The 26,313-nt window shown below is 48.8% G+C and overlaps 2 protein-coding genes across 9 annotated transcripts in view; one reads left to right on the top strand and one right to left on the bottom strand.

Annotated features, from left to right (window-relative positions):
• Positions 1-83: 83 nt before the first annotated feature.
• SMCR8 (SMCR8-C9orf72 complex subunit) lies at positions 84-12,297 on the bottom strand. Its single transcript, XM_003929277.4, has 2 exons — positions 9,428-12,297; positions 84-5,632 (listed from the first exon to the last, which is right to left on the bottom strand). Exons 1-2 carry the CDS (start codon positions 11,785-11,787, stop codon positions 5,179-5,181), a joined length of 2,814 nt encoding a protein of 937 aa, XP_003929326.1. The 5' UTR covers positions 11,788-12,297; the 3' UTR covers positions 84-5,178.
• The window catches only part of TOP3A (DNA topoisomerase III alpha), a 52,633-nt gene continuing 38,585 nt past the window's right edge, over positions 12,266-26,313 (top strand). For 4 of the 8 annotated variants that reach the window (XM_074388244.1, XM_074388245.1, XM_074388243.1 and 1 more), the window contains exon 1: positions 12,266-12,975. In XM_074388244.1, coding sequence (XP_074244345.1) covers positions 12,796-12,975 — 180 coding nt within the window. In that variant the 5' untranslated portion in view covers positions 12,266-12,795. The other 4 variants (XM_074388246.1, XM_039475720.2, XM_074388247.1 and 1 more) reach the window with 3 other exon arrangements.

The raw sequence follows: 26,313 nt of genomic DNA, 5'->3' as shown, positions 1-26,313 counted from the left end.
GTATTCTCCTCCCTCCATCCTGGTGTGAGAATCAACCAGGCTTTCCTGCTACCAACTCCCTCCCATAATCAGGAAGCCAAATGTCACCTTCCCAAAGAAACTTTATTTTCACATAGCTGAAGTGCAAAACATAGATGACCATTTTTAATAAGCACAATCAAATTTTTAACCACAGAATGTCTACAAGAATTATAGCTTTAAAAAATACAACCAATTTTTATATTTCAAAAATATTTGAACTCAAATAAATTAATTTCTTAAAAAGTACACTTCTCATACTATGAGTTTGGCATTGACTCTGGTTAACTTGTGCAACACCTACGAGATGCTATCACACACGTGTCAGTCGCACTCCTGCACCAGCCACTGAAACGACTGCCGCTCACGTGGTGGTGGGGACTCACATTCACAAGACGGACAGGAACATGCAGTAATAAAATAGCTTTTTAAAAAATAACACATGAATTCATCACATAGGACTATGCTTTTCACTGCAACCTCGAAGGTGGCATTTATCTCAATCCAATCTGTGACTCCAGCTATTTAGTGACAGACAATATGGGTGAGGCACCCTGTGGTCCCACCTTGTAGGTGGCAGCCCCTGCACTCTGGGGTCTAGCTTGTTGGCGTTTGCTTTATTGTAGGTGGAGCAGCTGCTGCAGAATCTGTGAGTTGTGGGTGAAATACCAGTCCCTACATTTCTGCTGCCAAAGTGATCTTCAATTTAGGGGCCTGACCCCTCCGCAGCGGGAAACAAGCCATCTCCAGGGCTGTATGCAGCCTCCACTCCAGGGCGGCAGAATAGGCACTCCCAGGAAGCTGGACCCCTACCAACAGATTAATCAGCTGCAGAGTGCTCATCCCCATCTCCACACTCCCATCCCCTCCTGCTGTCTCCTCTTCACAACTTTAACCAAACCTTAATTACCTAAGGCCAGACTAGTTCAGGGCTCGAAGGAAAATGGGCTCAGGAAAACTTGGTTTGCCCAGCCCTGTCAGCCGAGATTGGTTTTGCTTTGCTTTCCAGCCAGAAGTAGAAACTTGCTTTTTCCTTTTTGCAGAGTTAAAACCGTATCTCCAGTTTTATTATGTTCCATCACAATATTGGGGCAAAACCAGAAAGGTGGTTGGTTTGCTTCAAAGCACAAACCCAGGCACTGTCTTCTGCACTTTACCAGAAGGTGGGAAGGTAAAGGAGACTGCTCACCATAGGGGCTTAGCTCCTCCAAAGGCCTTGCACACCTTCTGATAACCCCCCTGGCTGAGACAGTGCTACCGGCTGTGCAAAGACAGGACAGCAGCACCACACACTGACTCAATGTGCAGTACCGGGTCTGGGCCACAGGGCATGTTCGGCACTGCGGGCAGCAGTCAGCGTATGCAAGACATTCAGTGAGCAGAGGGCTGCTCTCAGCCTCCAATTGCAGCCACCCTAGCACATGAGATGAAATCAGTGGGCCTTCCTAGGATTGTGAAATAGACTTGTCATTTGTGTAAGGTTGAAATCTACTGTACTTCGAATATAGCAACTGTTTTCAACCACTGAAGCAAAGAAGGTAAAGGCCAGATGGGGAATGAAAGGTAAGATACTGTGGTCCATTTCCACATTCGGGAGCAATGTGTGTGACTTCAACTGTTGGAGTAAATGATAAACGGAAAAGCCACAATTTCTAAAATCCCAAAGGAGTGACGTTCCTCGGGAAACAGGCGTAAGGCCACAGCTCAGGCTGATGTGTTCTTTGCGATATAAAAAGCTGTGGCCTGATCTCTAAAGTGGGGCTTCTGAAAATCACCAGTCCACAGCTACCTGCCTGGCTAGTTTCTTAACCTAGACTGCTTCAGAAATGGGGAGTGGGATAATGGAATGGAGGAATAGCTGACACAACTCAGACAACCAGGTTCAGTACCTGGGCCCTCAAAGCAAGAGAGGACTGAGGAAGTAGCAGGGACACTGATGTCATCTATTTTCTGGGAAGTGTTATTTTTAATGGTTTTATCAAAAACCTATTAACCTTCTACTGGAAAATACCTCAAATGAAAAAAACTTTTTTTTTTTGAGATGCACTTTTTGCTCTTGTTGCTCAGGCTGGAGTACAGTGGCATGATCTCCGCTCACTGCAACCTCTGCCTCTGAGGTTCAAGTGATTCTCCAGCCTCAGCCTCCCAAGTAACTGGGATTACAGGCATGCACCACCAGGCCTGGCTAACTCTCTTTGTATTTTTAGTAGAGACGGGGTTTCACCATGTTGGTCAGGCTGGTCTTGAATTCCCTGACCTCAGGTGATCCACCCGCCTGAGCCTCCCAAAGTGCTAAGATTACAGGTGTGAGCCACTGTGCCCAGCTTCAAATGAAATTGTTGATGAGATTAGTCTCACTGTATAGGTCTCACCACCGAAGTTTAGAGATGTGAGACTCAGAGCAGGTTTCAGTTCCCCGGAATGGAGCAGGCATAGGGATGGGCAGGGCTTCCCAGTGTTAACTGCCTCTGCCCAAGCTGTGACAGTCCTAGAACCACTTCAAGATCCCTTTGAAAGGAAACATACTTAGCATCAAGTAATCCTTTGAAATTGCCACATTGAAAAGTTAGGTTTTTTTTGAGACAGAGTTTCGCTCTCGTTACCCAGGCTGGAGTGCAATGGCGCGATCTCGGCTCACCGCAACCTCCGCCTCCTGGGTTCAGGCAATTCTCCTGCCTCAGCCTCCTGAGTAGCTGGGATTACAGGCACGTGCCACCATGCCCAGCTAATTTTTTCTATTTTTAGTGGAGACGGAGTTTTACCATGTTGACCAGGATGGTCTCGATCTCTTGACCTCATGATCCACCCGCCTCGGCCTCCCAAAGTGCTGGGATTACAGGCTTGAGCCACCGCACCCGGCCTTGTTGAAAAGTTTGTTTTTAACTCAAATATAAATCAGAGAGCTCACACACTAGTCATGAAGCCATCTTTACTTAATGAAGAACCACCTTGAGGGAGATTGCCCTGCTTGTTGCTTCTATGGCTGTCCCTGAGACAGTCTGTTCTGTTCACACCCCAGCAGCCTCTTGCCTTAGGTCTCAGGACCTTCTGAGCCACCCTTGAGGATGTGTGCCACCAAATACACCAAGTGGACTTCACTTAGGACCGCTAGAGTGCAAAGCTTCAGCTTCTAGAAGTCCAAGTGTGGCTGCAATTCATGATCTGCCCCGAACTCATCAGCCTTTCCCAAGTTTCCTAGGTGAGAAGAGTATGAGCTGTGAATTTCTGTGATGGTGTGATAGGAATGCCACAGTGGTGGTGCCAATGATCACTTACTGACCTTCTTGCTCAGAAAAAATGTTGCACAGTTATGGCCTTGGAGGCATAAGTAGACAGCAGTTAGCCAGCCAGTAAGAAAACAAATCAGCATCCAGAACAGGAGGGGAGGGAGCCATAACAGATAAGGGAGTCCACGATGAGAAGCAGGCTCCCTGCACAGCCTGCCTCTAGTGCTAGTAACAGACGTTTCACATTTAAAGCCTGCCAAGGCATCGCTGGCGACTCTCCCGTCTGTGAACATGCACAATGGGCACAGGTTCAGAGAACTGATGAGATGTAGGCAGCGCCGTCTGCCACAAAAGGTTCTCCATGGCAGCCCCAAGAACAAAATCACACACCTCTGATGGGAGCAAGGACCCTGAACAGAAGCCAATGGCTGGAGCCAACAGGCCATCCCCTTACATCGAGGACTTGAACTAGGGGGCAACCACTGGAGTGACGTGATACAAGCCTTCTTTGGTCACTCTCAGCTTCCACCAGGGGTCTCTGCCTCTTTGATGAGAAGAGAAGCTGGCTGGCTCTGATGACCTCGAGGGTGTTCTACAGGCGCCAATAGATGCATACCCAGGGCTGATTCAGGTCCATTTCAGCACAATTTTTGTGGAACAAATTAAAGAAGCAGTAATACCCAGAACTATCCCCACTTAGGAAATAAAATTTTCAAGGCTGCAAGAAACCCTCTGTCTACAAACCAGTGGCCATTGCCTAAGGAGGCTCAAGAAGGGCAGGGGATCACTATCAGTGGGACAGGTGCTGGAGGAACCAGGGGGTGTCTCCTTTCTAGTCTCAATTGTCTTCAGGAGGATGACTCAACTGGGGACGGCCGTGAGCTGTGGTGACTGAGGTGCACACAGTCTCCCAGAGGCAGAACCTGAAGAGTACCACGTGGGAGCTCGTCCAGGAAATCCATGCCATCTGAGTTCTCATTGGCCAGGCCAACCACCTGCACCAGCTGACTGAACAGAACTGTGCTGTCCCATGCCCACGAGACCCAGTGAGAGGTAGTGAAGTGGTTGCAAAGGTTTGCGTGGGTGGGAGCTGGAGTATGGCCTCCGCCATGTTCACTCGGGTCTGCAGACCTTCCTGATGAGAATACTCAGTGCTCATGTGCTCTGGCCGGCAGGAACTGCTGGGCCGCTTCACACTGGGACTACTGAACGCTCTGCTCATTCCTGACGAATAAGCATGGGGAGTGAGTCCCAAGGCCCGCTCATAGGCATTTCTCACCCTGGTAAGGTGGCAAGAACAGGGGACAGGGTGCTGCTCATGCTCTGTGGCCCTGAGGCCCAGAAGGTTGCATGTTTCCCATGACCCAGACAGTGGCAGTCTTTCTCCCTCCCACTGGCTGGTCCAGGGCCTCCCCTGGGACAGTGGGCTCCAGGAGGCCAAATAAAGGGTTGCGCCTGGGTCAGAAGGTGGCGATGGGTGTTCTGCCCTCCTGTTTTCCACCAAACTACGACAGTTACCCAGCTACCACCCTCACTCATTTTGCCACTCAAGTGTCCAGTAATGCTGAATACGGCCCGTGTGCTCCTCCCATCAGGCTTTGGCCTTCCTGCCCTCACCCTGCCCCACCAAGGGACTGGTGGCTTCCCTTCTGCTCTGGCTGCCAGTCCTCAGAAAACCAAGGCCCGCTCCACATCCAGGGGCCGCTCTTCACCAAGGAGCTGAATGTAGCTATCACCGTCCCTCCAGATGCCTTTAGAGGGAGCCAGGCTCCACTTCTGCCCACGTCCAACTTGAAAGCTACCAGGAACCATGTGGGAACCATGCTGCCAGACACCAGAAACCTACAGTCCAGCTCAGGTAACTGGTCATACCAACCCCTCCCCTCCCCACACCCTGAGTCACAGGTCTTGGTCACAGTGGCTGGGACCGACCTCAGATTTTATACAAAAAGCTGGGGACATAGTCAAACCTGAGCATGGGGTGGCTGGTCCCTGGAGATTCCTGCATGTAGTGCAGCTTCAGCAGCTCAGCCAGGTACTGGACCACCCTGACATCCTCATTCACCAGACCCAGGGTCAGCTTTAGGAAGCTCGCCTGGCGGCTGGCTACCAGCTCCTCTGTTTCCTTGTCATGGGTAGGCAAGTGCAGGTGGTGGCAGAAGGTGTAGAGGAAAGCCTTGGAGCAGAGCTGGGTGAGCATGCTCTGGACATGCAGGTAGTAGGTGCTGCCTCGTTTGATCTGTGTGCGGTGGTCTGCCAGGCGGGGCACCAAGGTGCCTCTGTAGAGGGGGCAGCGCAGGGTTTTGTTGTCAAGGTCCAGGATGCTCGTGTAGCGGCTGTAGCGGCTCAGGGCATGGAGGGTACCGGCACCAGCAGGTGAGGCCACTCTGAAACATACAGGCCAAGGTCAGGAGGAGAGGCAAGGGCCGGGAAAGTGGAGGCAGAAGCTTGGGAGGTGAGGCGTCCTGTCCCCAGGCCAGCACCCACCCAGCCAGCATGAACCAGCTCTTCCTGGAAGGCAAATCTGATCATCATGGTCTTCAAAGGGCTCCTCACCACTCTCGGGACCAAAGTGACCCACAAGGCCCTTTGTCCAATTCCTGTGGAATGGACTCTCTTTTGGAGCCATGGCAAGCTTTCAGTGGACCCTTAAAATTACAAACCTCTTTGTTCTGCCTGAAGTACCGGCTCCCTCTTGTACTTAGCTCAACTTAAACCATATTCAGCCTTCCCTGATCTTCTCTGATTTCCTGCTGTGACCTTGGCCAAGTTCCTTAACCATTCTGAGCCTCACCTATGAGATGGAGATAACAGTTCCTACTATTTTTATTTATTTATTTATTTAGAGATAGGGTCTTGCTATGTTGCCCAGGCTGGAGTGCAGTGGCATGATCATGACTCACTGCAGCCTTCACCTCCCGAGCTCAAGCAATTCTCCCACCTTGGCCTCCCAAGTAGTTGGGACTACAGGCGTATGCCACCAAACCCAGATAATTTTCTGTAGAGACGGAAGCTTGCTGTGTTGCTCAGGCTGGTCTTGAACTTCTGGGCTCAAGTGATCCTCCTGCCTTGGCCTCCCAAAGATTTGGGATTTCAGGCATGAGTCACTGTATGGACCAGTTACTACTATCACACCCCTCATGGGGTGGCTGTGGAGACAAAATGAGTTGTGTTTATGATAGTGCTGGCCCTCAGTGGGCACTGTCATCACCATCACTACTTTCAGCCTAGCAATGACCAGTGGGGTGACTGCTGTTTGTTCACTGGCTTCTCCCACTGGACAAAGAAGCTCCTGGATTCTAGAGTCCCAGGACTGCGTCATTTCATGCCCCCAATGCCTGGCATATCAGAGCCAGGAAAAGCCAGTGTTCACTCAGTGAGGGAAGCAGTTCCTTAAATACACTCCCGGAGCAGCTTCCCCAGAGCAGCAGGGACTGCCCTGTTAGAGCCTGGATATTTGGGGCTTATGTCAGACAGGTATTGTGTAAAAAGGACTGACGGTGACTTGGGACCAAGGTAATCTAGTACTTTTTCCTTCCTGGGTTTTATCTTCTTGTGTATTTAACAATCATTTACTGAGCACCTGTAACATCCCAGCATTGCTCTGGGAGCTAACCCTGTAATGAAGAATGACCTGGAACTCCTGTCCTTCACAAGCTCAGTTTGATTAGGAAGAAAAGAAATGTGCACAAGTACAGCAAAGTGAAGGGAGATGTGGTCTCGTTCTCCCTGAGAGAGGCCGTAGTTGGGAAGATCTGGGGGGTTCATGGGGTTGCCTTAGAGCGGGCCCTTAGAAGCAGCGTGGGCTCTAGGGAGTGAGGGTGTAGGAGACCATGGCAAAAGCCAGGTCACAGAAATGGGACAGCTGAGACACAAAGGCCATGCATCCTGACCATAGTGGCAACACTGGGTTATGGACTGCACGCATCCCACAGGCGTGGAAGAATTGGGGCCTACAAGTGGCTGACATCTAAGAAAACTCACGATGGCAGTGAGACGCTCTCCTCAACCCATGCTGTGGGGTCCCCTGTGTTCCGGGGCCTTCTCAGCTCTCTACTGCCTTCACTCTTACTTCCCCAAAGTGGGGCTGTCCAGAGTCAAACACCTCCCAAGCTCCGCATATCCAGTTCCACAGGTGCTGCCGCCACAGGGCACCCAGGCTCACCTCCCACTTTTTGCGCCTCTATCACTGCTGGGACACCTGCTCTCAGGCCCAGAATCCCTTGATGCAGCTCTGACACCTGCCCCAATGGTAACAACACTTCTTTTGAAAGAAGCTGGCTATTCTAACTGTTCCTCCACTTGTTTCCATAAAGCTCCTCCTCAGGAGGCCAGATGACATGGGAAAACACAAGCCCCAGGCTTCCAGCCCCCAGGTGCACAGCACCCCAACTGCAGCTTCACACTGCACTTCCCACCCCTGCCACAGGTGGACACCTCTTCACTGATAAGGACACAGAGGACTGGATGAGGCGGTGGCTTTTGCAAGGTCACCTAGTTAGCAAGTGGCCAAACCAGGACTCAACCCAGGTCCTCTGACACATGCTAGGCTAGCATTTTCTCCTGACAGAAGCGAGCTCTGCTTTTCAGTCTGGGCTTGTGACTGCTGCTTAGTAAGCAATATGATGATCCCTGGTGTTCACTTAAAATGACAGTGGGGCCAGGTGTGATGGCTCACGCCTGTAATCCCAGCATTTCGGGAGGCTGAGGTGGGCAGATCCTTTGAGACCTGCCTGGCCAACATGGTGAAACCCTGTTTCTACTAAAAATACAAAAATTAGCCTGCCATGGTGGCAAATACCTATGATGCCAGCTACTGGAGAGGCTGAGGCACAAAAATCACCTGAGCCTAGGAGGCAGAGACTGCAGTGGGCCAAGATGGCATCACTGTACTCCAATCTGGGCAACAGAGCAAGACTCTGTCTCAAAAAAAACCCCACAAAACAAAACTCCACAAATGACAGGGGACCAGCTTGGCTGTTTAGGCATCTCTTGTCCCCACAGATAGCTGAGCTGACTACAAGAATTTCCAGGCAGAGTGAAAAAAATCAAGGGCCAGCAAGCCTGGTGGTCTGAAGTGAGGCTCTTGAGAGCTAGTCCATCATCTGAGGAGGGGCCTGGGTGAGGAGAGACACTTCTGGGCTGTGGTGCTCGGAGTGCAGGGCCTCTGCAGCGCAACACCTTCAAGGACAGGAAGGTCACAACCAGCCAAGACATCTCTCCTGCTTGTGATTTTTAAAGGCAGGCCTCAGGTGGGCCCCAGTCTGCCTGCCTGTGTCAGTGCCAGTTCCGCCCTCCGAGTGCTTTTCAGGGCCCAGCACTGCACTGGGCTGTGGTCTTTGGACATGCACTAAATGTGGACCCTTCCGATGGCCCCGCGAGCCCTTCAGAGGCGTTCAACACGATTTGATGACTGAATGAATGAGAGGAGATGGCTGGTCCGAATGCACACAGCGAGTGGTGGCAGCACCAGGACCTGACCCAGACCACCCATTGCTCCCACTAACTGCCACAGCCCACAACAGTTTCATCTTATGATACCTGCAGGTGGCATCTACTGCTCACCTCCCTCAGGAATTCTTTGGGTGAGCTGTAGCCCATCCCATTCCACTTCTGGCCCCTCAGTGAACCCTCCAAGGTACAGGGCTCCCCACCCCTGCCCACCTCACCTCATACCTGTGCAGGACACCGGAGGCAGATGCTCCCAGTGCCCAACATCTGCACGTGCTCTGAAGGGTGAAGGAGCACTTACTGGGAGAGCAGCCTAATGCTTTCCCCCAGTGTCATCTGTCCCTTCTGATGGGCCTTCTGCTTTTACAGATGGATGCCTCCTGCAGTCTGGCTGGCGAGGGCCACAGATAAATTCCATGTCCTAACTCACACCAACCGAATCAGAACCTCGAGGGGTGTGACTCAGGAATCCATGATTTTAAAAACTTTCCCTAATAATTCTGACACAGCTGGGGGACAGACAGGGATTGGCAACCACCTAGGAACTCCAACCCCCTCACAGGACAGACAAGGAAATGGAAACCAGAGAAGGGAATGATTTGCCAAAAGTAACACAGTGGTAAGGACTGGGCCCCATCTAGAAGCCAGGCCTCCTGATTCTGGCTCCACCACACCAATATGCCCCATCTGTATTTGGCCAAGGCCCTTCCCCACCACCTGGAACCAGTTACCTCTGCAAACCAATAAGCTTCCACTTCTGAAAATCCATAATGTGCAAAGGGGAGGAGGCCCAGTGTTTCACCGGCTTAGCGTAGCAGCCATAGCTGGGGACAAAGATGGCCAGTGCAGTCACCAGCTTCCTGACTATGGCCTCATCTTCCCCCAAGACCACGAGTGTCCTCCCGCTGAGCAGGGAGTAGATGGCTGGGTGGGCAAAGGGGTACTGGCGGATGAATTTTAAGGCATTCTGGCCAGCCCTCTTTTTATGCCTATCGGAAGACAGGCCGGCAGGATGAACAGAGGGGATCCTGTCCGAGCTGGTGGAGGCGACACTGCTCACGTAGCTGGTGGTGTCTGAGTAGTTGTCCAGGCTGGTCTTACTGATGTCCCGGCTAGCCAGCAGATGGCTCGGGTCCAGCTCATAAGCAGGAAAACCTTCATAACTATTGTCTTGGGAAGAAAGGTTGGCATTTTCCACTGAAAAGTCAACACGAAACCCCTGGTCCTTCTGCCTATGGCGCTGTGGGGGGATGCTCACGACTCCATCCTCGTCAGAGTGTGTATGGGCTGGAGTGGAGGGCAGCACCAGCTGACCGTCATTCTCCTTCCCAATACAGCAGGAGGAGTCTATTTGTGATGGAGCGTTTTCCACACTGCCCTCCTCTGTCTCACCCAGCTCCGGAGGGCTCATGCTTGCCTCGAAGTGGATGGCTCCCTCATTGTCTTCTGCATATGATTCTTCTTCATTAATGGCACTTGGGTAACTGGCCTTAAAGTCATCAGGGATGAGCGCCTCAGAGGGGCAGGTACTGAGGACTTCAATACTGTCCTCGCTGATGGTCCTGTGGCTGACTGCTTTACTCCGAACCACCTGGGGGCTCAATGGTACTGTGAGGCTGGCCTGGCTGTCAGACTTTGAAAGCACAGAGGTGGATTTCTCCGTGCCCAGGACTTCAATGCTTTCACCACTGCTGATACTCCCTTTCATATCCATATCCAGGTAGTCCAAGTTTTCCTGGGGGTCAAAACTGCTCAACTCTGTGACCTCCACTTCCTTGTATTCCTCATCTCCAAGTTCCTGCTCCATCTTGATCACCACAGACTCCACACTGGACTTGTAAGAACCAACACTAATTAACACTTTAGGAACTGGGCATTCTTCTAGAGACCTGGAAGGCGGCCTGTCTTGACTGGGCCTAGAGGGTAGGCTCTCTTGTTTCTCCACCATCCTGTCATCAACCTCCACAAAGTCTTCAAAGAGAAAGTTTGTTATGTGCTGTTGTTTTAGAAGTGCTCTATCAATCTGACTGGTAAGGAGGTAACACAGGTCACCTCTGAACATGTGCTCAATGTGGCTGAGCTGAGCCAAGGTCTGGGTGAAATATTCAGTGTCACAGAGCTCCTCTAAGGTCTTCAACTTCTTGTCAAAACACTTGGTGGACTTTGCTTTGATAAGTTTTGGGGTGTAGGCTGGTCTGCAGGTGTAAAGGTCAGTATCAGCAGACTCATCAGGGTTAGAGGTAGTGGACGCCTGGCTGGCCTGATCCTGGGTGTGCTCCATCTCACCAGGACACAAATCAGACCCCTTCAACTTCCGATGAGGGTATGAGCGGATCTGCTTCAGCAGGTCCTGATGTTCAATGATGGACTTCTCCACACTAGCCAGTTCATTGGCTTTCTCAATTGCCTGAGATGAGTAAAAGCCTTTGTCATTGGCTTTCTTCTGGATCTCTGTCTCTGTGTGCAGCACTGTCCTGGTGTAATCCAAGTCTTTCAGCTTTTTTTCAAGTTCCCCAGCAAATGCCTTCCTGTTCCCAGTCTTCAAGCACTCAGAAGCTCTGGAAAATTCGGCGGAAAGCTCTTGGAACTGCTGCATGATTTTATGCTGGTCTGCAGAGATATAAGCCATGCAAAAGGGCCTCACGAAGCCACGGGCCTCCAAGTCATATAGGGTAAGGTGGTGCACATATGCAAAGGCTCCCTCCTTGGAGTCTCCCAGCACCACCTTGGAGTCCTCCACGAAGTTCAGCTTGGGGTAGGCAGATCCAGGAGGATGGCCCACGAAGGAAGCCTGGTAATCCACAGACATGATACGCAGAGAGAAGTAATTGAGATCAAAGGTGCCAAAAACTTTGGTGTCATTGGGGATGGTCAGCAAGGGTTGGGGTCCCACCTGCTCAGAGAACTCGGAAATAAGAATGAAGTCCCTCGAGAACTTGGCCCCGGACAGTTTTGACCAGGGGTTAGCACCCTGGCTGGCGAACGGGAAGAGCGGCACAGAGTACTCCTCAGGCAGGGTCGGCTCATTGTAAGGCTCTTCCTCATATTCTTCCTCTTTGGTGAAGGCCACTACGTCAGGGGCGCTGATCATATTTCCAGATATATGAAGAAAACATTGAGAGGAAGTGGGAAAGAATGCGGTGTTAATCGACGCGCAGAAGGCGGGCCTACGGAGAGGAAGCGGAGCCCTTGCGGCCTTCTTTGCGACTCCCCCAACCCAGGGTCCTAGGCTGCTTCTCACACACCCGAGGACTCGAACTCTAGCCGCCCCCTCAGAATTGTAGCTCCTCCGGAGCTCTCGGAGGCCTCATGAACGCCAAGGCCGCAAACCCAACTGCCCTTTTCTTCCTCCGGCGAGCGCGGCCAGCACAAGAAACCTGCAGCGAGGTCACCTGCACTCCCTGGAACCCACCGCGACAGCAACAACCCGGGCTTTGAACGAGGCTTAAAGCGAGGCTACGGGCCGCCGCAGGGGTCAGCCAAGCGCTGCCGTCCCCTACTGCCGGAGGGCAGAAACCGTCGCGACTCGTAGGACGCCACAACCCGGATCCAGCTACTGCGGCGCCGCCATCTTGGTATCACATGACTCCTGGACTCGGCGCCCCGTGACCCGGAAGCGTCCTCGTAGACTTCCGAGCAAGAGAAAAAAAAAAAAAGTCGTGAGAAAGAGAAGGCCTTAGATGGGCGTGTCCGGCGTCTCCTCCGGAGAAAGAGTCAGATGAACCAACAACTGCCCGGAAGGAGGGGAAAGCGGGGCGGAGTGACGTGGGGGCGTGCTAGGGGGAAACGTGCTTGGACTAGGGGTCAGGAGCGCCGGCCAGTCTAGGAGTTGTAGTTCCAGGTCGTTGTGAGGCGCGCGCCTGGAGGAAGTGGCTGGAGAAGGCGGGCGGAAGCTCCAACCAAGGTACTGGGTTCGGTGCTGAGGCGGCGGCGGCACGGAAAAAGCTCAGTGACTGAAGCTCCAAAGGCCAGCAGGCTGGTGGGACGTGACCGAACGGAGGCTCTAGTTCCCTTCCTGTGGGTGCCAGGTGGGCCTCGCCTTTGCCCTCCCCGGGATGCGCCGGCACCTGGGAAGCGGCTGCGGGCGCGAAGCCTAAGGATGATCTTCCCTGTCGCTCGCTACGCGCTCTGGTGTCTGAGACGGCCCGGAGGCCGTGCCTTTTCCCGCGCCGCCATGGAGGTGGCCCTCCGAGGGGTGCGGAAAGTCCTCTGTGTGGCCGAGAAGAACGACGCGGCCAAGGGGATTGCCGATCTGCTGTCCAACGGTCGCATGAGGCGGGTAAGAAAGCGCGTGCCTTAATGGAGGCCCAAGGAGCGGGACAGCGTGGTGGGCGCCGGGAATCGAGATGAAGGCGATTATCTCCCATTTCTCAGGCCTTACCGCCCCTCGTCTGGACTATTGCAGTGGCCTCCTGTCTGCTCTGGGACTGGAGTGCATTTTAAGACGTAGTGAAGGTATTTCACTCATTTGCTTGGAAAACTTTTGTTTTCTTTGCCCACAGCAGGTTCCCAAACTTGTCTGATTCTCGGAACCGCCGCGGGCACTGGTTGCCCTTTGGATTTTGGGTGAGGCTGGGGAAGTCTGTGTTTTAATATTCTTCCCTCGAGATTCAGAAATTCAATTGGGAACTACTGTCCAGATTCCCTTAACTTGGCGTTCAAGCCCTGCCCGATCGTTCCCCAGCCAACCTAGCCCTCCCCATCCTGTGCCACATCCGCTGCGTCCTGCAGCCCTTGCGACTTTCCAACCTCGCAGTGCGTACTGACAGCAATACGCTAAGGTTTGGGGATTAGAGATGAAGTCATCCCTGTTCCTACCCGAATGCACTGATTCTGAATAAGTGTTAAGAATGTGTTCTGCCCACACGGGAGGCACAAACACAAAGGAGGTTACGAAAAAGTTTCATAAAGGAGGTGACACGGAGACATAAAGAGCTGTCCAGGAAAATATCTCAGATGACAAAATTAGACCCCGAACTGGTTTTCTGGAGAACTTTTCTAAGCACGTGGGTGGAAGTTCCGTGCTTGTTCTTTTTTACAGTTCCTAGGGTCTTAAGACTTGATTCCAGTTCAAGGATAGTCGGAGTGGAGCCAGGGTTGTGTGAATGCTGACTGAGAGCTTTTCCTCTTTCCGGTACTAGAAGTCCTGCTGACCCCCCCCAAGGTTTGTCTACGGGCTCTGGGCCTCTTGAAAAATGGTCTTTCTACACCTAACTAACTTATCCTTAAAGGCTCTGCTGAATTCATTCTTGATCTTTTTTTTTTTTTTTTTTTTGAGACAGTCTTGCTCTATCAACAAGCTGAAGTGCAGTGGCGCGATCTCAGCTCACTGCAACCTCCGCCTCCTGGGTTCAAGCAATTCTCCTGCCTCAGCCTCCCGACTAAGTAGCTGGGACTACAGGTGCACACCGCCATGCCCACCTAATTTTTGTGCTTTTAGTAGAGTTGGGGTTTCATCATGTTGGCCAGGATGGATCTCTTGACCTCATGATCTACCCACCTTGGCCTCCCAAAGTGCTGGGATTGCAAGCATGAGCCGACTTGCCGAATTCATTCTCACCCCGCTACTTTTTTTTTTTTTTTTTCGAGACAGTCTTGCTCTGTTGCTAGGCTGGAATACAATGGCACGATCTCGGCTCACTGCAACTTCCACCTCCCAGGTGCAAGTGATTCTCCTGCCTTAGCCTCCCAGGTAGCTGGGACTACAGGCGCCCGTCGCCAGCCGAGCTAATTTTTTGTATTTTTAGTAGAGAGGGACTTTCACCATGTTGGCCAGCATGGTCTTGATCTCTTGACCTCATAATTTGCCCACTGAGGCCTCCTAAAGTGTTGGGAGTACAGGTTTGAGCCACTGCGCCTGGCCTTTTTTTTTTAAAATCCAGGGGTTTTGTGTTTATTTATTTATTTTAACCTATCATGCCATGAGTCCATAGGAAATAGATTCCAGTGGCTCAACCTCCTTTCCATTGGTTCTCACAAATTATGCTTCCCTCAATGGAACAGGCTGGCACTTCAGTTGAGCCCTTTCTCTTTGTCTTGTTCCTTTTTTCTTTTTCTTCCTGGAAGATATCACACTAATCCATGACTTGCTTCTTTTTTGATCATTTTCCTTCACACATTTCAGGAAGGATCTTGGCTTTTATAGTGCTTAATATGCTCAATAGGAACATTAATTCTCTTAATTAATGTAAGAATCTATCCCTTGTTTGGTCATAGCAGTGCCAACAGCATGCTGGGTAACATAGACTTTTCTTGTTCTGCCATGTAACATTTATGGGGCATTCTTTTTTGTTCTTTTTTTTGGGGGGGGGGGTGTGATGGGGGCGGAGTTTCGCTCTTGTTACCCAGGCTGGAGTGCAATGGCGCAATCTCGGCTCACCGCAACTTCCGCCTCCTGGGTTCAGGCAATTCTCCTGCCTCATCCTCCTGAGTAGCTGGGATTACAGGCACGCACCACCATGCCCAGCTAATTTTTTGTATTTTTAGTAGAGACGGGGTTTCACCCTGTTGACCAGGATGGTCTCGATCTCTTGACCTCGTGATCCATCCGCCTCGGCCTCCCAAAGTGCTGGGATTACAGGCGTGAGCCACCGCGCCCAGCTGGGGCACTCCTTTTTGAACAGTATCCATTCTCACGAAGTCCTCAATATCACCTTCACTGTAGATTCTGGTGTGTGTGGCCAGAGGAACTCCATTTTTTATTTTTTGAGACGGAGTTTTGCTCTTGTTGCCTAGGCTGGAGAGCAATGGCGCAATCTTGGCTCACTGCAATCCCACCTCCTGGGTTCAAGCAGTTCTGCCTCAGCTGCCCTGGTAGCTGGGACTACAGGGGCCTGCCACCATGCCCAGCTAATGTTTTATGTTTTTACTAAAGACAGGGTTTCACTGTGTTGGCCAGGCTGGTCTCAAACTCCTGACCTCCGGCGATCCACCTGCCTCAGCCTTCCCAAAGTGCTAGGATTACAGGCGTGAGCCACTGCGCCCAGCTTGACCTTTATGTTTTCTCTAAGGCCAGGAAAACATATATGAGATACCTTGTCTTCTTTTCCTTTGAGTTCGTCATTTTGGCAAATTACTGTAAGATGGTTATTCCAGCCAAAAGAAAAGACTTTTCTTGGAAGGAGAATTTTTATTTTTATATAGAGAAAATGCAACAGTGTGTATTTAACCCAGTTTAGTGGCAAATTCTTTAGCCTCTGCCTTTTCTAGGTTGGCAATGTAAGCTACAGATTTTGGACCTAGGGCATTGCCTCCCCAGTGACAGCAGATCTCATATGTTGTTGTAATTGGTCCTGATAGTTTTTACCAGCTTAGCCAGTTCTCCTTTGTCTTCCAGAAAGTTAACCTGCGTGAAGGGGACAGTGGTGCAGGTCCTCCTGTGGAACTAGATGCCCAGGTCTTGACAGTGCAGTAAAGAATCCCCATCTTAGGACACAGGGCAGGCAGGAAGACAACCAGCTCAGTAGTATCCACCACCAGCTGACCCTTCATGTTCTCTACCAAGTTGATGACAGTGTCAAACCCTGCTCAAAGTGTAGGTGGTCTCTTAGTGAGGACATCCCCTTTGCCAGCAGCTTTCTTCCCAGCCTGGGCCAACAGTTTCTGCCTCTTTCCTTGTTTTGTCTCTTACCTGTATTGAGGGCCAGCTGAAGCCATTGAATAGCTGGTCTGTACTGTGGACCAGCTTAAACAGTTGAGTAGCTTAAATTTGGTAGTCTGAGGCCTGGGTGAACTAGTCAATCCCAGGTGGCACATCACCTGCTTCTACAGGACAGCAGCTCTGCCACTGCAGCCAGTTATAGCGGGACCATTTGACAAAATGGGTGAGGTCCCTTTTAGGCTGGATATCCAATGCCAGAATTCTTAGGGCTTTTCTCAAATAGGATTTACCACCTTACTGACCTGCTGCTTCGTAACAATGGGACAGGGCCACCTCCTTCCCCTTGGCCTTCTTTCCTTTCAGCATCTTGGGCGGCTAGAGGAGAGAGGCTGCTTAAATGTCTCATCTTCAAGGAATCCTTCCTTCACTACCTCTTCCTCCACACTAGGTCAGAGACCCTTTCTGATATGCTGTCATAGTACTCTTCTACTTGAAAGGCACCTACTAGTTACAGTTAAATAATGTGATGTACACTCATTTATTTGATTTCTGTCACTGCCTCTCCTTGGACCCTACACTCCAAAGGGCAATGATTATGTTTTGTTAATTGCTATGTCCTAGTGCCTAATATAGTATCTGGAATGCAGGAAACTTGCTTTTTTTTTTTCTTTTTTTGGGATGGAGTCTTGCCCTGTCACCTAGGCTGGAGTGCAATGGTGCGGTCTCAGCTCACCTCTGCCTTCCAGGTTCAAGAGATTCTCCTGCCTTAGCCTCCCAAGTAGCTGGGATTATAGGCACGTGCCACCATGCTTGGCTAATTTTTTGTATCTTTAGTAGAAATGAGGTTTCACCATGTTGGCCAGGCTGGTGTCCAACTCCTGACATCGTGATCTGCCCACCTCAGCCTCCCAAAGTGCTGGGATTACAGGTTGAACCACCGTGCACGGCCAGGAAACTTTTTTCTTTTTTATTTTTTTTTGAGGCAGAGTCTTGCTCTGTCACCCAGGCTAGAGTGCAGTGATGCTATCTCGGCTCACTGCAACCTCTGCCTCCCAGTTTCAAGTGATTCTCCTGCCACAGCCTCCCAAGTAGCTGGGATTATAGGTGCCTGCCACTGTGCCCAGCTAATTTTGGTATTTTTAGTAGAGACAGGGTTTCGCCATCTTGGCCAGGCTGGTCTCGAACTCCTGACCTAGTGATCCACCTGCTTTGGCCTCCCAGAGTGCTGGGATTACAGACATGAGCTAATGTGCCCAACCGAAACTTTGAATAAATATTAATACTTGTTGGGCTGGGCACAGCGGTTCATGCCTGTAATCCCAGCACTTTGGGAGGCCCAGGCACACAGATCACCTGAGGTATGGAGTTTGAGACCAGACTGGCCAACATGACGAAACCCCATCTCTACTAAAAATAAAAAATTAGCTGGATGTGGTGGCAGGCACCCCTAATCCCAGGTAATCGGGAGGCTGAGGCAGGAGAATCACTTGAACCAGGGAGGTGGAGATTGCATTAAGCCGGGATTGCGCCACTGCACTTCAGCCTGAGCAACAGAGTGAGACTCCATCTCAAAAAAAATTAATACTTGTTGAATACATGTTTGAGCTGAGCCTGAAAGTTTTTTGCTTTTGGGTTTTGGGGGTTTTTTTGTTTTTTGTTTTTGAGATGATATTTCAGTCTTGTTGCCCAGGCTGGAGTGCAGTGGCGTGATCTCGGCTCACCACAACCTCCGCCTCCCCGGTTCAAGCGATTCTCCTGCCTCAGCCTCCTGAAGCCTCCTGATTACCTAGGATTACAGGCATATGCCACCACGCCCAGCTATTTTTTTTATTTTTTATTTTTGTAGATACAGGGTTTCTTCATGTTGATCAGGCTTGTCTTGACCTCCCAACCTCAGGTGATCCGCCCACCTTGGCCTGCCAAAGTACTAGGATTACAGGCGTGGGCCACTGCGCCCGGCCTGAGCCTAAAAAGTTTTACCATCCAGTAGAAACTGTAAAGAACAACCTAGTGGCTTGAAACAGCTTGGCATGTTCAAAAACAGTGAGAAGTTAGAGGTGTCATGTGGTGGGAGGAGGCACTGGTGAGTTAATTAAGCAGGAGCAGCGGTTGAGTACAGATCATAAGGGTCTTAGAGAGTCATGTAGGTTGAGTGGTAAAATACACAGAAAATTGACCATTTTAATCATTTTGAAGTATACAGTTCATTGGAATTTAGTACATGAAATGTGCCACCGTCATCATTATCTAGTTCCAGAAGGTTTTTTAGCACCCAAGAGGAAACCTCATATCCATTAAGCAGACACTCCCCTACCCTCTGCTCAGCCCCTCACAGCCATGAATCTGCCTGTTCTGGGCATTTCCTATAAGTGGACCCATATCATACATGCTCTTTTGTCTCAGGTTTCTTTCACTTAACATAATCTTGAAGTCCATCCATGTTGTAATGTGTATTAATACTAATTTTTCATTCCTTTTTCTTTTTGAGATGGAGTCTCTCACTGTCATCTGGGCTGCAGTGCAGTGGCATGATCTTGGCTCACTGCAACCTCCGCCTCCCAGATTCAGGTGATTCTCCTGCCTCAGTATCCTGGGTAGCTGGGATTACAGGCACCCACTACCACGCCCGGTGAATTTTTTGAATTTTTCGAAGAGACAGGGTTTCACCATGTTGGCCAGGCTGGTCTCGAACTCCTGACCTCGTGATCTGCCCACTTCAGCTTCCCAAAGTTCTGAGATTACAGTCTTGAGCCACTGTAACCAGCCTCTTCATTCTTTTTTATGGCTGAATAATATTCTATCGTATGAATAGATCACATTTCATTTTACTGTCCATTAGTTGATAGACATTTGGGTTGTTTTTATGTTTCGGCTGTTGTGAATAGAACTTCTATAGACATTCATGTACAAGTTTTTGTTTGAATGTGGGTTGTTTTTGTTATTGTGGGGGTTTTTTTGTTTTGTTTTGTTTTTATTTTTGTTTTTGTTTTTGTTTTTTGGTGGAGTCTGGCTCTGTCACCCAGGCTAGAATGCAGTGGTGCAATCTCTACTCAGTGCAATGTACACTTCCTGGGCTCGAGATTCTCCTGCCTCAGCCTCCCAAGTAGCTGGAATCACAGGCAAGCACCACCACACCCAGCTAATTGTATTTTTAGTAGAGACTGGGTTTCATTATGTTAGGCTGGTCTCGAACGGCTGACCTCAAGTGATCCACCTGCCTCAGCCTTCCAAAGTATGTTTGAATGTGTTTTGAATTCTTTTTTTTTTTTTTTTGGAGACAGAGTTTCGCTCTTGTTACCCAGGCTGGAGTGCAGTGGCGCGATCTCGGCTCACCGCAACCTCCACTTCCTGGGTTCTGCCTCAGCCTCCTGAGTAGCTGGGATTACAGGCACGCGCCACCACGCCCAGCTAATTTTTTGTATTTTTAGTAGAGACGGGGTTTCACCCTGTTGACCAGGATGGTCTGGATCTCTTGACCTGGTGATCCACCCGCCTCGGCCTCCCAAAGTGCTGGGATTACAGGCTTGAGCCACTGCGCCTGGCCTAAATTCTTTTGGGTAAATTTCTAGGAGAATTGGTGTAACAATGATAACTCACTAAACTTTTCCAGAGTGGCCAAAGCATTTTGCATTTCCACTGATGATGTCTAATTTCTTCATATCCTCAACAATACTTGTTATTTTACTGTTTTTTTTTTAATTCTATTTAATTATTATCCTAATGGGTGTGGAGTGGTATCTCATCATGGTTTTGATTTGCATTTTTGTAATGACTGATAACATTGAATATCTTTTCATATGCTTGTTGGCCATTTCTTACTTTCTTTGGAGCAATGTTGGTTATACTTTTGGTATCATAACCAAGAAATGATTGCCAAATTCAAGGTCAGAAAGATTTTCCTATATGTTTTCATCTAAGAGTTTTTAGTTTTAGCTCTTACATGCAGGGCTTTGATACATTGAGTTAATTTTTCTATTTGGTGTAAGGTAAGGGTCCAACTTCATTATTTTGTATGTGGATATTCAGTTGTCCCAGCAGCATTTGTTGAAGAGACTATCCTTTGGATGGACTTGGCACCTTCATCAAAAATCAGTTGACCATAGCTGGGCACAGTAGCACATGCCTGTAGTTTCAGCCACTTGGGAGGCTGAGGCAAAAGGATTGCTTGAGCCCAGGAGTTCAAGGCTGTAGTACTCTGCGATTGTACCTATGAATAGCCACTGCACTCCAGGCTGGGCAACAGAGCAAGACCCTCTCTCAAAGAAAAAAATATATATCAATGGAACATAGATGTTTGGATTTATTTTTAGAGTCAGTTTTATTCTGTCATCTATATGTCTATTCTTATGCCAATACCACGTTGTTTTGATTACTGTAGAGCTACAGTAAGATTTGAAATTGAGATGTGGGAGTCTTCCAGTTTCGTTCTGTTGTTGTTGTCGTCGTCGTTGTTGTTATGGTCTCACTCTGTCACCCAAGCTGGATGCAGTGGTGTGATCATGGCTCACTCAGCCTTGACCTTCCACCTCAGGCTTCCAAGTAGCTGGAACCAAAGATGTGTGCCACCATGCCCAGCTAATTCTTACATGTTTTGTAGAGATGGGGTTTCATCATGTTGCCCAGGCTGGTCTCAAATTCCTGGGCTCAAGTAATCTGCTCGCCTCAACCTCCCTAAATACTGAGATTATAGGTATGATAGGTATGAGTTACTTCTCCTGGCCTCAACTTTGTTCTTTTTAGAAATCATTTTGGCCATTTGATGCTCCTTTCAATCTCATGTGAATTTTAGGATCAGCTTTTCCGTTTTTGCTGAAAAAGCCTTTGAGATTTTGATAAGGATCGCATCGAACCTGCAGATTGTTTGGGGGTAGTACTACCATTTTAGGAATATTAAGTCTTTTTTTTTTTTTAATAATAGATACTGTTGCTTGTGAAGTTGGGCTACCGTATAGGCAGTGGGCCCAGAATAGCAACAAAACTTTTTTTTTTTTTTTGAGATGGTGTCTCACTCTGTTGCCCAGGCTGGAGTGCAGTGGCACAATCTTGGCTCACTGCAACCTCTGCTTCCTGGATTCAAATGATTGTCCTGCCTCAGCCTCCTGAGTAGCTGGGACTACAGGCACCTGCCTCCACGTCTGACTGATTTTTGTATTTTTAGTAAAGACAGGGTTTCACCATGTTGACCAGGATGGTCTTGAACTCCTGACCTCAGGTGATGCAACCACCTCCGCCTCCCAAAGTGCTGGGATTACAAGTGTGAGCTGCTGCGCCCAGCCAACAATATTAAGTCTTCTAATTCATGAACATGGGTTGTCTTTCCATTTAATTAGTTCTGTAATTTCTTTCGGCAGTGTGTCATAGTTTTCGGTGTACAAGTCTTACAAACTTGGTAAAAATGTATTTCTAAGTATTTTATTCTTTTGGGTGTTATTGTAATTTAATTTTCTTTTCAGATTGTTCATTGCTAGTATGTAGAAATATTACTGATTTTTTGCTTTGCTAGGCAAAAAAAATTTGTTTATTAGCACTAACAGTTTTTTATTAGATTATGTTTATGGCCAGGCGCTGTGGTTCATGCCTTTAATCTCAGTACTTTGGGAGGCTGAGATGGGTGGATCACTTGAGGACAGGAGTTTGAGACCAGCCTGGCCAACATAGTGAAGCCCTGTCTCTACTAAAATAACAAAAATTAGCCAGAAATGTTGGCTTATGCCTGTAATCCTAGCTGCTCCAGAGACTGAGACCCAGGAGGCGGAGGTTGCAGTGAGCCGAGATTGCACCACTGCACTCCAGCCTAGGTAACAGAGCAAGGCTTTGTCTCAAAAAAAAAAAAAAAAAAAAAAAATTGCCGAATATGGTGGCTCATGCCTGTGATCCCAGCACTCTGGGAGGCCGAGATGGGCAGGATCACTTTAGGTTAGGAGTTTGAGATTGCCTGGCCAACATGGTGGAACCCCTTCTCTACTAAAAATACAAAAATTAGCTGGGTATGGTGGCACATGCCTGTATTCCTTACTACTCAGAAGGCTGAGGCAGGAGAATCACCTGAACCTGGAGGCGGAGATTGTGCCACTTCACTCCAGCCTGGATGACAGAGCGAGACCTCAAAAAAAAAAGAAAAAATATCATGTTCTATGAATAGAGATAGTTTTAATTCTTTCTTTCCAACTTGAACATTTTTTATTTCTTTTTCTCGACTAATTGTTCTGGCCAGAACTTCTACTACAGTGTTAAATAGCAAGGGCAAAAACAAGTATTCCTGTGTTGTTTCTGATCTTAAAGAAAAAGCTTTCAGTCTTTCACCCTCAAGTGTGATGTTAGGTATGGGTTTTTAGTAAATGTCCTTTATCACATCAAAGAAGTTTCTTTTTATTCCTAGTTTGTTGTGTTTTTATCATGAAGCGTTTTTAATTTTGGTCAGACGCTTTTTCTGCATCAAGATGAGCTATGTAGGTTTTTTAAGTTAGGGCATAATGGGGTCATTTGTGTGTGTGTGTGTGGCTTTTGTTTTTGTTTTTTTGACATGGAGTCTTGCCCTGTCACCCAGGCTGAAGTGCAATGGCATGATCTTGGCTCACTGCAACATCTGCCTCCCAGGTTCAATCAATTCTCCTGGCTCAGCCTCCTGAGTAGCTGAGATTACAGGCATGCACCGCCACACCTGGCTAATTTTTTGTATTTTTAGTAGAGATGGGGTTTCACCATGTTGACCAGGCTGGTCTCAAACCCCTGACCTCAACTGATTAGCCCACCTCAGCCTCCTTGTAATCCTGGGATTACAGTTGTGAGCCACACCTGGCTCATATTTGTATTTCCATAAAGTCAGTCTGGCAGTAGAGAGTTTGAAGAGTGAAAGGCTAGAGATACAGCTCTCCATGTGAGAGATCAGGACCTTAAACTCCAAGTAGGTTTGAGTAGGAGCAGAGGGATTGGAGAGGAAGGCAATGATAGAAGCAATCAGTTTAAAAGGTAAAAGCTCATTATGGTTTTGCAATTTGGGTACTTATTCCTGGAATACTGTGGGTTTCTTGGAGATAGTTTTACTTTTTCACGCAGGCTGGAGTGCAGTGACACAATGTTAGCTTACTGCAGCCTCTGTCTCCCGGACTCAAGCCATTCTCGTGCCTCAACTTCCTGAGTAACTGGTGTTATAAGCACATGCCACCACACTCAGCTAATTTTTGTATTTTTAGCAAAGATGGGGTTTCACCAAGTTGGTCAGGCTGGTCTTGACCTCCTGACCTCAGGTGATCTTTCTGCCTTGGCCTTCCAAAGTGCTGGCATTACAGGCGTGAACCACCACTCCCAGCCTATTTTATTTTTGAGACAAGGTCTTGCTCTGTCACTCAGGCTGGAGTGCAGTGGCATGATTTCAGCTCACTGTAACCTCCATCTCCCAGGGCTCAAGCACTCCTCCTATCTCAGCCTCCTGAGTAGCTGGGACTACAGGCGCATGTCACCACACACCAGGCTTTTTTTTTTTTTTTTTTTTTTTTTTTGTAGAAACAGGGTTTCACCCTTGTACAGATTGATCTGGAACTCCTAGTCTCAAGCGAACCACCCCAGGCATTTATTTATCATTGATTTGTTTATCCCTGAAACAGTCTACTCTATAGAAATCACATGGTAAATATGCATTGAATGACACAATCTGGCCTCTTTTTTTTTTTTTTTTTTTTTAAATTGAGTTTTGTTCTTGTCGCTCAGGCTGGAGTGCAGTGGTGCAATCTCAGCTCAGTGCAACCTCTGCATCCTGGGTTCAAGTGATTCTCCTGCCTCAGCCTCCCAAGTAGCTGGGATTGCAGGCACTCGCCACCACACCCAGCTAATTTTTTTGCATTTTTAGTTGAGACAGGGTTTCACCATGTTGGCCGGGCTAGTCTTGAACTCCTGACCTCAGATGATCCACCTGCCTGGGCCTTCCAAAGTGTTGGGATTACAGGCATGAGCTACCTTGCCCTGCCTTTAAGGGACTTAAGTTCTGATCGAGGAGTTAGGGCTTAGAGACGCACACAAATCAGAATCAAGTGATGGTCCTTCCACTTTATGACAGTGAAACATTGGAAATAACAAGCATTTAGTAATGGAATGGTAAAGTAAATTATACTTCCTTATGATAAATTATTAGAGATCTGCCGGGCGCGGTGGCTCAAGCCTGTAATCCCAGCACTTTAGGAGGCCGAGGCGGGTGGATCATGAGGTCAAGAGATCGAGACCATCCTGGTCAACATGGTGAACCCCGTCTCTACTAAAAATACAAAAAAATTAGCTGGGCATGGTGGCATGTGCCTGTAATCCCAGCTACTCGGGAGGCTGAGGCAGGAGAATTGCCTGAACCCAGGAGGCGGAGGTTGCGGTGAGCCGAGATCGTCCCATTGCACTCCAGCCTGGGTAACAAGAGCGAAACTCTGTCTCAAAAAAAAAAAATTATTAGAGATCTAATATATAGAGAGGCTGGGCACAGTGGTTTATTCCTGTAGTCCCAGCACTTTCAGAGGCTAAAGCAGGAGGATCACTTAAGCCCACGAATTTGAGACCAGCCTGGGTAACATAGTGAGACTCCTCTAGAAAAAAAATATAAAAGTCAGCCAGGCGGCTGGGTGCTATGTGTGGCTCATGACTATAATCCCAGTACTTTGAGAGGCTGAGGCGTGTGGATCTCTTGAGGTCGGGAGTTTGAAACCAGCCTGGCCAACATAGTGAAACCCCGCCTCTGCCAAAAAAATACAGAATAGCCAGGCGTGGTGAGGGGCACCTGTAATCCCAGCTACATGGGAGGCTGAGGCAGGAGAATCGCTTGGACCCCGTGGGCAGAGGTTGTAGTGCCAGGATCATACCACTGCACTTTAGCGTGGGCAACAAGAGCAAAACTTTGTCTCAGAAAAGAAAGAAAGAAATATCAGGATAAACATTTTATTTTATTTATTTATTTATGGTTGTTGTTGTTTTTGAGACAAAGTCTCACTCTGTTGCCCAGGTTGGAGTGCAGTGGCTTAATCTTGGCTCACAGCAACCTCTGCCTCCTGGGTTCAAGCCATTCTTCTGCCTCAGACTCCCGAGTAGCTGGGACTAAAGACATACACTATCATGTCCGTCTAATTTTTGTATTTTTAGTAGAGACGGGGTTTCGCTCTGTTGACCAGGCTGGTCTTGAACTCCTGACCTTGTGATCTGCCCACCTTGGCCTCCCAAAGTGCTGGGATTACAGGTGTGAGCCACTGCGCCCAGCCTATTTATTTTTTTGAGACAATGTCTCACCCTGTCGCCCAGGCAGGAGTGCAGTGGAGCGATCTTGGCTCACTGCAGTCTCTGCCTCCTGGATTCAAGCGATTCTCTGCCTTAGCGTCCCGAGTAGCTGTGATGTGACACCACACCTGGCTAATTTTTTGTATTTGTAGTAGAGGCGAGGTTTCACTGTGTTAGCCAGGATGGTCTAGATCTCTGGACCTCGTGATCCACCAACCTCGGTCTCCCAAAGTGCTGGGATTACAGGTATGAGCCGCTGCACCCAGCCTTATGTATGTATGTATTTTATATATATATTTATTGCATTTTAGGTTTTGGGGTACAGTGAAGAACATGCAAGATTGTTGCATAAGTACATATATGACAATATGGTTTGTTGTCTTCCTCCCCATCACCTATATCTGACATTTCTCCCCATGTTATCCCTCCCTAACTCCCCACCCCCTTCTGTCCTTCCCCTCGTTCCACCCACAACAGACCCCAGTGTGTGATGCTCCCCTCCCTGTGTCCATGTGTTCTCATTGTTCAACACCCACCTATGAGTGAGAACATGCAGTGTTTGATTTTCTGTTCTTGTGTCAGTTTGCTGAGATTGACGGTTTCCAGGTTCATCCATGTCCCTACAAAGGACATGAACTCATCGTTTTTTATGACTGCATAGTATTCCATGGTATGTATGTGCCACATTTTCCCTGTCTAGTCTATCATTGATGGGCATTTGGGTTGGTTCGAAATCTTTGCTATTATAAACAGTGCCGCAATGAACATTCT

This window comes from Saimiri boliviensis, chromosome 17 (genome assembly GCF_048565385.1).
Source record: "Saimiri boliviensis isolate mSaiBol1 chromosome 17, mSaiBol1.pri, whole genome shotgun sequence".
Classification (NCBI taxonomy): Eukaryota; Metazoa; Chordata; class Mammalia; order Primates; family Cebidae; genus Saimiri; species Saimiri boliviensis.
This window is presented reverse-complemented; position numbering and strand designations above follow the sequence as displayed.